At 42.9% G+C, this 12,716-nt stretch overlaps 2 protein-coding genes across 7 annotated transcripts; one reads left to right on the top strand and one right to left on the bottom strand.

Moving 5' to 3' along the window:
- The first annotated feature begins 305 nt into the window (after positions 1 to 305).
- On the top strand, positions 306 to 9,602 carry LOC136441815 (uncharacterized). 6 transcript variants are annotated; one of them, XM_066438330.1, is made up of 3 exons: positions 306 to 482; positions 2,251 to 3,120; positions 8,258 to 9,602. In XM_066438330.1, exons 2-3 carry the CDS (start codon positions 2,555 to 2,557, stop codon positions 8,370 to 8,372), a joined length of 681 nt encoding a protein of 226 aa, XP_066294427.1. In that variant the 5' UTR covers positions 306 to 482; positions 2,251 to 2,554; the 3' UTR covers positions 8,373 to 9,602. The 6 variants fall into 6 exon arrangements, with proteins under 6 accessions (XP_066294427.1, XP_066294426.1, XP_066294425.1 ...); XM_066438329.1 differs by having other exon boundaries at positions 306 to 540; XM_066438328.1 differs by having other exon boundaries at positions 306 to 587.
- LOC136441816 (diphthamide biosynthesis protein 3-like) lies at positions 9,183 to 12,178 on the bottom strand. The gene is made up of 2 exons (XM_066438332.1): positions 11,984 to 12,178; positions 9,183 to 11,491 (listed from the first exon to the last, which is right to left on the bottom strand). The coding sequence occupies exon 2, from the start codon at positions 11,360 to 11,362 to the stop codon at positions 11,114 to 11,116; it is 249 nt and encodes an 82-aa protein (XP_066294429.1). The 5' UTR covers positions 11,363 to 11,491; positions 11,984 to 12,178; the 3' UTR covers positions 9,183 to 11,113.
- Positions 12,179 to 12,716: the final 538 nt, after the last annotated feature.

Below are 12,716 nucleotides of genomic sequence, written 5' to 3'. Positions count from 1 at the left end.
ATCTGTATAATTACAATATGATGCTGAAAATATATGTACCGGTGCATTTCATATTTACATCAAACTGAATTCGTTGGATCAGTTCGGTCAAAATCTATTTTTAAAAAAAGAAGGAAATAAAAATAGAATCCCTACCGACCGACCCTATTTTCTTTAGGACTGTAATCGGAAACACAAGATTTTTTCCCTGGACTCAAGATTTCCAAGCTAGATTGATATCGTGCTCTGCTCAAATAAAGAATATACGTGGAGCGCCGCACGCCTCCCCCCCCCATAGTGACGTCACTATCAATTAAAACGTATTTCCTATAATTTCAAAGTCTCCCGTCTGTTTCTGCTGCTCTTCACTACACGGCTACGCATCATCGGTGCCGGGCATGATGATCGAAACTTGACCTTTAACTTCCGCTTCCGGTGTCATTTTGTATCGTTTCCGGACAACAACGCAGAAGAAATACATCTTGACAACAGTTGACGTCGAGGCAAGTAACCGTGATTCGACTTCTTAAAGAGGCATACAATATGTCTTAGTCAACTCAGGTCAGCACAGTTCACACCATGTGTCTGTATACACACCCGAAAACCCGGTAAGAACATTAGCTGGGCAGTCCCCGACGTTTCTAGGTGCGGAGTGGTAAGGCTTTCCCAGTCAGTTGGCGTTCTCTGGGCAGTGAAACAACAACGTATGTTATTTCTCTTTTTTACGTCATAATAATAGATAACGCGTTCTATTGGTCATAAATCGAACGTCGGTTATCTACGTCACAAAACAACAACAACAACAGGAGCAAAACAACAACAAATCTACAGTCGGCAGGCGGAGCACATTGCCATACAGGTAACGCAGGTATCATTTTATTCTCAATTTCTTCTCCAATTTCATCCATACGGTTTCTTCTTTTGCTCCTCTCACCGCAATTAATTATGATCTAACAGAGCGTGCGATCTAGCGAGTAAGCTGGTTGCAAGAGGCTTTCGGGGCGTGAGAGTGTATCGGCAGCATTGGAAATCCAATAGACTGTAGCCCCATCATTTGCTATTTAAATTCTAACCAAGTCAGCGCACGGACTCGTACGTACGCCCGGGGAATAGTAATATCAGGCCGCAGCAAGGAATTTTATGGATAACATCGGCGCGCTCATCATTTTTCGCCTGGATTTGAAATAAAGAAATTTTTCCCTCAGGAGATGGTCAATATGACGAGAAAGTACCAGAATGGGAAAATATGCATTGATTGTACCTGTAGAAGTGACAGTAGTGAGGTAGCCATGACTGAAAAAGTGAAACTAGTTCGATAGTTGTAAAATCTGGTAGCCATGAATGTATATGTAGTTGCAAACTTGGCAAGGGATACCAGTCTACCACACTAGTGTCACTTTTACAACTACAGAGATACAAGACCTGTTTGCTGTGATACCATGTTTTGTCGCTTCAATTCTTGTCACAACGTTTATTGTAAAAAAAGATTAGCCATTTTTTTCCGCCATCTTCTTTTTTCACCCTCTTGCATTGAATTTGGTGTCTGCAGAAGATGCCATCCATAAAATTTACTTACTTTGGCCTTGGGCATTGCGTACAGTCTGAAGCCCAGGTTTTACAAACGTTACTGTTGCCGCACCGCCACCGTGGATAATACACACATGTTGATAGATTACACAACGATCTGTTGAATCAATTCTAAAGGTAGTGGTGCCTTTGTCAACGTTTAGCTATACAACCATTCATACAATGTGTAGTCACGTACTAGTCCTTGCAAAGCCTGTACAAGGTAGTAAATTATCACTGGGAGCGTGAATAAACGTTGGACGTTGTCAGTGATAGAGTACTGTGTGGCTAGACGGCTGGGCAAAGTTCGATTCAAATTAACTCGACATTTGGGGCTTTGGCCTTCGTAGCTAGGCTTTGAGTCAGAATTTTTATGGTTTTGAATATTCTGATCGAAGTGACGTCATGCTAGATCAGCTGGCGAAGTTCCAGGGTGTAACGGGCTACTGGAAACCCTCCCAACGACGCGTGAAATGCACGGAAATTGGTTGTCCCATATTTTATTAATAGCTCCCGCGCTCTAAGACCGTAGCTTACGGATTAGGCGACCATTTCGGACGGGATCGAATTCAGGGGGTGATTGTTTAGGCCGGGTTTTCTTGCCGGTATTATTACCGGACTGTGTTTGGACGTAGCAGGTCCGATTCGCATCATGAAAGCGCCAGCCGACAGAGGTACAGTGTTGTGTTTCTCTTCTCGACACAGGGAGAGCGCTGAACCGCAGCTGTATATGGCAGAGCAGAGAGACCTCGACATAAAAGACTGCGTCTTCACACAGAGGTCGTCCGGGGACGCTCAAGCGCCAGTTGGAAAGAAGAACATGCACTGACCAGTTCGGAATAAGCCGTACAGATTCGACGTTCCTTCGCGTGCGATTGAGACGTGTGGTTGCCTTCGCTGCCGTTCTAGAACGCGTTAAGGGACACCTTACAGACGTTGCCTGGATACTGGATTTTTCTTCACCTCGGAAGGGGAGAGAGAATGGTAGGCTAGCCGCCGCTCAAGGCGAATGATTGTTTCCGGAAGTACAACGTACTGGGAGGGGAAGCATAGCGACATGGAGAATCTTGCAATGGTGAGGCCGGACAAGGAAGCGGACATGGCCGAGGAGAATTCGAAGGGTGGGCCGCCGGTGGAAGTCGTTCACCACGAGGCCGAGGTTTGTACACCCCCTCCCCCCGAACCCCCCGCGTTCTCAGATGACACATGTACGGCCTCGGGGTTGGACTTACAAGATTTGGAAGACGACGACATGCAAGCCGACGAGGAACAGCTCAAGATGGTAGCCGGGCTGGCCGCCTTCCAACTCGAGTCTAAGATATTCAGTCTGGTCCTTCCCAAGTCTCTGATCCACCCTTACATCTCTCCACGGACAATTAAAGACATGGAGAACATCATTAACAAGTTTAACAAACCGGAGAGTAAAGACAAGCTGGAAGGGGCGGCGGAGAAGTGGGAGGATTTGAAGACAGAACTGGATTTTACGCGGGGTCATGATCAGGTCTTACAGACACTCAAGTCGGACTACCTGCACGTCCACAACCCACTCAAGGTCATGGCGAAGGTGCACCAAAGGTGAGTCGCCTAAGTAGTCTTCCTGGTATTGTGCTTGGTTGGATAACGATGGCAGAATTTGTTTTTAAAGTTTGCATTGCTGTGCACCGTAATGGGACAGTTTAGAGACTTTTCGTTGTTTACATGTGTACGGTAGTTGTTACCTGGAGGTATTGTTTTCGGTATGTGTGCGTCTATGCGCGCGCGCGCGCGCGTGTGTGTGTGTGTGTGTGTGTGTGTGTGTGTGTGTGTGTGTGTGTGTGTGTGAATGAGTGTGTGTGTGTGCGCGTGTGTGTATGTGTGTGTGTGTGTGTGTGTGTGTGTGTGTGTGTGTGTGTGCGCGCGCGCGCGCGCGCGCGCGTATGAGAGTGTGCTTGTTTGTTTCTGTGTTCATGTGCTTGTTTGAGTTTCCAGATATTTGTGGTCAGCATAACCTCTGGTTGGATTACGATGATATTTGGTATGTGGGTAGGTCTTCGAAAGAAGGTCAAGCTCAAGTTTGGGACCCCTGGCGTGTGACCTTGGTACTGCTGTAGAATTTCTGTGTTTTTTTGTATCTTTTGTTCTGAACATGCTATGGTATTGATTTTTTTGTGGTAGATAGCTTTTGATGTAAGGAAGGGCACGTTAAGAGGGAACGGCTAGCAACCCCTCCCTGTAAAAATACACCCTGCTACTGAAACAGAAAGGAACCTTGCTGACCTATGTACCAGTAGGCACTAAAATGTTCTGATCATGAGCCATGGAGACATAGGAATCCACAATAAAGCAGTAAGACGATGAACTAGTCTCTGTACAAACCATCTCCCTTTGCCTGAAGCGACAGTTGCATACTTAAGCGTCCTTCACACCACATGGGAGTGCAATAACGTGTCACGGACTATTTGCACTTTCTTATAGTATACGAGCAGCAAGGGGACCGTCCGTTTTATCTTTGCGGTAACGCGGTCATTACCCTCCCAACTACATCCGAGCTATCTGTATCGTTATTTGGTTACTTGCAGACGATATGTTCTTACTGTGATATTTATGTAGCATACGGTACCATAAGTAATTCTAGTACAACAAAAACTGGCCCAGAAAACCGCCCAGGGGACCGATCTGGCACTGGCATGTCTGGAGACGAAATTCTGGATCATGCTTGCTACATCTTAGCCTTTATCAGGCTCCACAGGTCGCTTCAAAAATAGTAGAGGTTGGTGAAATAGACAGATAACACGTGCCAAAGGTATTAGCTGGCCAGGGAGTACAGTTTGCAACCTGTGGAGCCTGGTGTGTGTGTGTGTGTGTGTGTGTGTGTGTGTGTGTCTGTGTGTGTGTGTGTGTGTGTGTGTGTGTGTGTGTGTGTGTGTGTGTGTGTGTATGCATGTGTGTGTGTGTATGTGTGTTTTTTTGTGTTTGTTTGTTTATTTGTTTGGGATGGGCTGAATTTGTAACCTTTTAAGAGACGTACCAAGGAATTATTTAGTTTCACTTGGGCGAGTGGACACAGGAAACTTTGTATTCCGAAACTTCCGTAAACAGTATTGATACCTGGATTGCAATTCCTACCTTGGGCCAGTTGATTATCCTTTTGATCTTACATTGATCGACTATATCAATGAATAAAGAAATCGTAACAGCAGGATTACAAAACCATAGATAAACGTTAAAGATATGGAATATTCATAAAGTAGAGATTAGTGTTGTTAGTCTGTCCGGGCTGTATTCAAGCGGTGTGCCGGCTTAGCCTCCCGATAGGTCCGTTTAAGTTTGACCATGGTACGAGAAATCGACCATTTCAATGGAAACAGAAATCGTAACATTGGATTAGCAAGATTACGAACTCAGAGTTAAACGTTAAAGATACGGGATATTCATAATAAAGTAACAATTAGTGTTGTTAGCATGCCCGGGCCGTATTCAAGCGGTGTACCGGCCTAGCCTCCCGATAGGTCCGTTTAAGTTTGACATTGGTACGAGAAATCGACCGTTTGAATTGATAAAGAAATCATAACATTGGATCAGCAGGCCTACAAAACCATAGATAAACGTTAAAGATATGGAATATTTATAAATTAGAGGTTAGTGACATTAGCATGCCCGCGCTAGGCTGTATTCAAGCGGTGTGCCGGCAGCCTCCTGACTATAGCCCATAGGGCCGTTTAAGTTTGACATTGCAAGGTCACAATGTCGGACTCGGCGCCATGACAGATCACCGTGGCCCTTGAACATGACCTACCCGGCTGGACAAATATTCACAACCGCGCTCAAGGCCTATTCATAGACGGTCATAGAAAGGCACTTGCCAACGTTAACCCAAAAGGGGAGGGCACGTAGAGGGGATGGAGGGATGAAAAGTGTCCAATTTTCAATGTCATCCATGGACAATATATCAAATGTCCAAGCAAGTATGAGTAGGGAGATCAACTTCTCTGTAAACTTGATTTTTATTCTCCGCAGAAAGGCAGATTTACCTCTACTTAATTTGATCCCGCCCTCTACATTCTCAGGAGATAAAGAAACACGCTGTTTAAAAAAAAGGAAAGAGAAGTGTAAGTACTTTTTACTTACTCTCCAAGCTGCGTTTCGGCTCCGTTTTTTTAAAACATGTTTTTATGCGTTTTTGTTGTCGGGCTTTCTATTTTGTCCCGTCTTTTTATGTCCGCCGGCGGACAACATAAAAAGCCCGACAAGAACGCTTAAAAACACGTCAAAACCTGTCGGAGTCAAACGTCTTCTTCGAGAGTACTTTTTTACTTTCAAATTGAGTGTAGAGACACAACGCCAAGGGAAATCATCACTTATTTATGAAGGACATAAGTGACATAGCAGAACTCTCTGTAATCTTATCTATTTTCTCCCTACGTCGTTAAAATGCCCAGCAGTCATTGCTCGTCGACACCGCGGAAATCGATCAAAGTGGGGCCACTGACCAGACGTGCATCCTTTTAAGTACAATATCAATATCACACTTAAAAGTATCTGAAAAAAATATCACTTATAAGTTTCAACCACAAAAAGGTCAGCCCGAAGGCCCCGAACCCTACGTTCTAACGTTAACGTTGCTCCAAAATACGTACCACCCCCACCCCAAATGTCTTTCCCATTCATAGCTTAAGCTTACTCTTCCAGCTGTAAAGTGATTTCTAGTCCCTGTCGCTCAACTGGTAGCAGCCTGTTTCCAATAAGTTGGTAACTTGGGGACCCTAGTTCATGTCCCGAGGTCAGGACGTCTCGGTTAGGGCTGCACCGTATTTCGGCAGGGACGTGAAATATGGGGGTCCCGTGTTCGAGGAGGTTCCTCGAGCACGTTAAAGGGGAAGGGCTTGCAACCCCTCCCTGTGAAAATGTACCCTGATACTAAAACAGCAAGGAAACTTGCTGCCCTGTGTGCCACTAGACACTACAAGGGTCTGGACGAACGAACGAACGAACGGACGGTCACATTTGTCGTCACGTGAGGTCAACGGCAAATTGACAGTATTTTGTGACAGTCTTGTATATGTCGCACACAACTAAGCTGTCATGTTACCGAAAAAAGGTGCCGTATAGATGCTCAGAGCGTCGCTAACAACTCATCAACGCACGACAGGAAAAAAAATCAAAGGGTTGAACGTGAAATGATTTCACTCTTGAGTCTAGAAGAGTAACGCTTGCACTCAAGTGAACTACGCCGGAATTGTGATTAACTGTAACCCCTTTTATATCGACCTTCGCGTTGTTACATTGATATTCCCATCAATTCTTGTAGAGCGGTTAATAAGATAGTCCTTGGGGGAATCGACGTCGTACCTCTGCGCCCACTGAGAAGCGAACAGACTCTCAAAAATCAATATATTCTCCAGATTCACAAGTCAACTTCATGCATTCATAAGTGTATATTTTTCTCAATCGAACGAAACACAACTTGAATGCAGATGACGAAATGCTTAGAGCAATTGAGGCTAGGAGAAAACGATGTGTTTGTAATGTTTTGATATGCATATTCGTCGACACTTGGTGCGCTATGTCTTTGCCCCTTTCGGACGAAATGATTTCGATGCTATAGTATATATACGTTGGGCACCATTCTACGAAAGTTTCAAAAACTCTTTTGTTTACTGCATTTTTACCTTCGCCGAGAGGGTTATGTTTTTGGTAGCGTTTGTTTGCGATTTAGCAGCATGAAGTTTGATATGTGGTAAGGTTATGTCCTGTCAAATAAATGATTAGATTGGCGACTTTCCTTGATACTGCAGCAAAACTTCCGGTTTTGATATCGTGTTCTGGACAAGCTATGGTCACGATTTTGAGTAGAAGATAGCTCTTGTGCTCGTTTTGGACATATAATGTCGATCAAAACTTTAACTTAAACCATAATTTGAACGTTGGATTGAACCCTACATACTGTGAATACAGAAATGTTCGCGGTGGTTTTATGTTTGTCCTGTATTTTTGCCCAGTACTGTAGCAGTATGTGACTATAGCGCTACCGCGAGCTTAAAACCACTGCGAACACTCCGTTTTCGCCTTAGCGCGAAATAAAACCACACGAACTTAAATGCATTTACAGTATCAACGTCGACACTATAGTTAGCCTTCTTGTTGCCCTTGTTCACCTACACATTGCCTGTTCTGTTTATTCATTCCAACATCTGCTTGGATAGTATACAGTCCCATTCTTTGTCCTCTTGTTGAAGTACAAGAAGAGGCTTAAATCTCCATCCTTAGATGTTAACTTTGTCACTATAATTAGCCTCCTTTCGAAACTTTAATGGACTAGATATCCATTCTTTGTTCCCCTTGTTAACGTACCAAAAGGCTTAATGTACCCGGGTACCCTTAAATGTTAACATTGGCGCTATAATTAGCCCTTTTAGAAACTTTAAGGGGTGTGCATGTGATATCCATTCTTTGCTCCCCTTATTGAGGTAGAAGAAGACGTCTTAATTTGCATCCTTATATGTTAACTTTGAGACTATAATTAGCCTTCTTTAGAAAGTTGAAGGGCCCAGATATCCACCGGGCACCCTTTGTTCCCCTTGTCAAAGTACAAGAAGACGCCTTAATTTTTACCCTTATATGTTAACTTTGACTCTATAATTAGCCTTCTTTAGAAAACTAAAGGACCTTTAGATCTCCATTCTTTGCTCCCCTTGTTGAAGCACACATTGACTGCTGTGTTTGTTCCTTACAGGTGTTCGGAAGCGGAAGTACGTCGTGCGCTGCAAGCCAGGTTACCCGACCGGTTACGGCAAACTGGAGAGGACATTCTAGTCATGATGGGAAAATTAGACCTCATCCCGAGATGAAGAAACAAGGCGGCGTGTGATTGGCTCACCCCTCGTCACGTGCTGTGTTTGTCTAATGCTGCTTACTACGTACATGGAAGTTATGTAATATATAACCTCCTACCTATATCCGGTCGAAAAGCTGTTAAACCTGGTGAATTTGTCTGCCCGGACAAACGTCTGTCCGTGCGGTCTGCTTTTCTAGTTTTAGGTTAGAACATACGCCGTGCAAACGTATGTTAAAAAAGACTTTCAAAAGTGCAACGAACCATGCAGAACGCAAGAGGAGATTGCTTTTAAGGTGACGGTACCTCCAGGACCACTTTACCAGACTATGAGCTGCTCTCCAAAAAATTTCCCTGGTGCCCACATGAATACAAGCCCTCCGGTAGATAAAAGTGAAGTTGAAGTTTTTACAGGTCTTTGCTGTAGATTTACGTACCATTGACTGTATATTGCTGTTTTTGAATACTGAATAAGTTTACTAAAAATTGTGGTGCACTGAAATTACTCTATTTAATTGCGCGAAACTGCTACATACTATACGAATGACCAGAATGGTGTTTCTGCATATGATAATCGTTTATGGCACAACAGAAATTAAGGACGGATAGTGAATGCATTCGACTTTCAGGCTGTTCTTGTACTAGAAATAATCATGTTGATATGTTCAGTTGAACCCTATGTAAATACTTGACATGTCGTAAGGTGCAAGAATGTAACAAATGAAGTGTAGTCAAGATTGACGTATACAATGTACGCAGCTCAGTTTTCTTGGGAATACATTCACAGTTGTAGTGTTACGTTGAAAAACACTTCGAGATACTAGTATATAGAAGCAGAGCAGATCAGATATTTATTTATCATGAAAATAGTGTTAGCCAACGTATGCTGGTTACTATGTATTCTCTTCCTTTCTCTGTTAGACAAGGTTGTCAATCATGCCTGTAGGTTACGCATATTATCTATGGATATAGATTTAAAACTAGAAGATGTACAACTGATTATCAAGTACAAGATAATTCTCGACATCTGGGTATGAGTTTGAACCATGTAGAGGTTGTGAAATGATGACCTGTAGGACGCTACCTTGCAAACGAGCCGATACAAGTGTGACGTACTCTGTGCACTGAAATCGAACAGCAGATCGAGTGTTAGAACGCTGAAGTTCAAAGTTTGTATATTTGGTTGGTTGGATTGTTGGTGACGAAATAAACGAGAGGGGTTGGAAATAAAGGAAGGAAACATCAAGGATATCATTATGTGTCTAAAGTTAAGTCCAGATCTACATACAACATATCAGCCAGTCACTTTCTTCCTCTGCAATTCCTCTAGAGTCCGCTAGATGCCATCACTATTACATCGGTAAGATTCACTCAGTAATTAGAATATTGGAGGAAGTACTGTATAAATATTGATGACAATTATTTTCATTGTTTGACTATGAATATTTCATCTGATTATATTGTTGGCACAGTCTGTGATGTGTATTGTACCGAGGGTCTATGGTAGTGTGTTCCCTGACATAATACATTACTTGTAAAATGTTCCTACCATTTGTTAAGAAACCAAAAACATGTACAGTGAGTAAGCTTTATGATAGAAATAAAGCTAACATTGATTGACATATCAGGTATCATATAGGGATATGATAGCTATGTATTTCATACACTACAAGATATCCCATAAGAGTTGTGGAAAACAAATAGTACATGAGAATCCTCAAATGCAAGAGAAGTTATAACAGTTTCTAACAAGAATACTTTGATTGAAAAATAGTACTAGTACTCTGAAGTAGCCGTTTGGCACCCTATTGGTTACAGAGCTAAGCAGCAGGGAGAAAGTTAAAGGTGTTTATGACTTTAAAATTTCTCACTGTATGTTACAGTAACACTCACCACAAATAGTTTGCTACATCACTGGCAAGCAATACTGAACAATTGACCAAACATAAATACATACAAATAGTGGAAAGACATTGGTACTAAGTATTAAAATCCTATAATACACAACAGCCCTAGAGGCCTTCACTGTCAAAGTTGCTTTTCTTGAAACGGTGTTAATGACATTCAAATTTCTCCTCACATATGGTCACACAAGACCACAAATACACATCATTGGCAGACAATACTGAACAATCGACTATGATAACGGCTGGCCCTAACTTCGACATACCCGTAACTTCGGATGGATTTTCAATTGTCCCATTATGCAGAAGTGAGTCATCTTTGTTTTCATCCACAGTGCTTAAACCTTGATAAAATCGCTAAGACCCCAACTCCATGCATAGAGCTGTCGTCTGAATGAAACACGATTTGTGTAGAGTTAATCAATTTTTCACCACCAGGAAAATCTGGCATTAAACCATCGGGCTACATTCGATGCAATGCCATTGCGTAGTGGCAACTCTTACATAAAACATATTCAACATAAATAAATTCAAAAAATGGAAAGACGCATGGTATTAAAATTTGATCATATTTTCCCACTCTAGAGGCCCTCGCTGTCATACTTTCTCCAATTCTTTATTGGGGGGTAGAACAACCTCCTTGTCCCCTTCTATAAAGTCCAAGTTACATTTCAATGGCGTTTCTAACATTCGAATTTCTCATCGCACCTGGTCACACAGACCACAAATACACATCATTGGCAGACAATACTGTACAATCAACCATACATAAATATAAGTTTGTATTAAAAAAATGGAAAGACACATGGCATTAAACTTTGATAATATTTTCCCACTCTAGAGGCCCTCGCTGTCATACTTTCTCCAGCTCTTTCTTGGGCGGTAGAACAACCTCCTCCTCCCCCTCCATGAAGTCGTCCAAGTCGTAGATGACCCTGACAATGAGAGAACAGCTGGGGCACGTGGCCACGTCCTCTCCGTTCATAAGGTCTTCTTTCGTGATCTCAAACCTGTCCCCGCACGGACACGGGTAGTAGTACGTCTCCTCGTCTTCGTCGTACTCAAAGTCTTCTATCTCAACCTCGTCGTGGAAGACGGCCATCGTGAGCCTCGTAGTGTCTTGACAGGAAGTTACGTAAGATGATGATGTAGGGTTTATACACTGTGTGTTGTTGTTAGGACTAGCTTGTCCTGCGAGCGACTTGCTCTATCGGGGAGGCCCAAGCCGCACCTTTAAGTATGAAACAGAGAAAAGAGACAAGGTGAGAAACACCTTTTGGAATAATGCTTACGTGAAGACACGTCGTTTTGTAGGAGCCCTTTCACACTTGTGCGTATTTTCAAGTCCGTATGATTGCGTGTCAAGATGTTTTTGTTTAGGTTTAAAGTTTGCGGGAGGAGGGATGTTTCCTACTTTGACTCGCCGGAAACGTCCCAACAAATTTTAATGTGCAACCCATACGGACTTGAATATACACAAGCTAGTGTAAACGGGCTCTTAGAGTAACTTGACGGAATATGTTTGTCCAACAACTCACGCATGATGACTAAACGTTACCAGAATATATTCACTGACAGAACAGTACTGGCCAAAGTGACAGGCCCTTGATAAGTAGCGTGTAAAATACAAGTCTATATCTACATCATGTGGGTAAAATTATATAAATAGTAGAGTCGACGTCGCACTATTTACTAGCATGCCCCCCTCCCCACGTAAACTTACGCGGGCTGTGTCTCTCAGCTTTCCCTGAAACAAGTAACTTGGCTTTGGTGGGGCGCAGATTATCCAGGCTGTCTTCTTGAGAAATTCAACAGTAATTCAAGGTTTATAGCCGCACCACGAAAGCAGTAGACTTGAGATTGCACAATCTCCACTAACATGTACGGAACGCATGGCAGTCGCTTCCGGTTGCAGTTCAAAGGTTAAAAGTGAAAGACTAAAGGCCTATCTCTACCCGATGACCTATATCAAATCGCGATTAGATATCCAAAGCTGTTCATCTTAACGGTTCGGAGTTTTTTTTTTAAATTCGGGGCCGACCTGACTCGTTCCCAGAAAGGCAATAGCGCTTTTCCAAACATCCCTTTTCGGCCGATTCAATGTTTCTGATGGATAGGGGTGACTTATCTTCGAACGACAGACGAATTTGATATTTTCTGTGGAAACGTCATTTTTAGTGAAAACCGTCACTAAAAGGAATTTTCATCCCCAAAACTGCTATTTTTAGGGCATTCTTCCAAGGCCGCTGGAAGGAAAATAAAAGTTTTCCTAGGATAATGACTGATATGGAAATAAAGGTCATCATTCTGTCTGTGCAATTAGGAAAAATGAAAAAAATCGTGAGGATACGTTTTCCGCAATCCCCGATGGTGCGAAACCACGCAAAACGCACATAGAACGCACGATTCGGGTAATCAGGCGACAAAGCCGCGTTACCGTCATCTCGCACTAATAC

This window comes from Branchiostoma lanceolatum, chromosome 9 (assembly GCF_035083965.1).
Source record: "Branchiostoma lanceolatum isolate klBraLanc5 chromosome 9, klBraLanc5.hap2, whole genome shotgun sequence".
NCBI classification, from domain to species: Eukaryota; Metazoa; Chordata; class Leptocardii; order Amphioxiformes; family Branchiostomatidae; genus Branchiostoma; species Branchiostoma lanceolatum.
This window is presented reverse-complemented; position numbering and strand designations above follow the sequence as displayed.

Excerpts from the sequence above, each read along its gene's own strand:
- LOC136441815 (XM_066438330.1), top strand. The coding sequence starts at position 2,555 with ATGATTGTTTCCGGAAGTACAACGTACTGGGAGGGGAAGCATAGCGAC. Across the intron at positions 3,121-8,257 it reads ATGGCGAAGGTGCACCAAAG|GTGTTCGGAAGCGGAAGTAC; the intron begins GTGAGTCGCCTA and ends TGTTCCTTACAG.
- LOC136441816 (XM_066438332.1), bottom strand. The coding sequence starts at position 11,362 with ATGGCCGTCTTCCACGACGAGGTTGAGATAGAAGACTTTGAGTACGAC.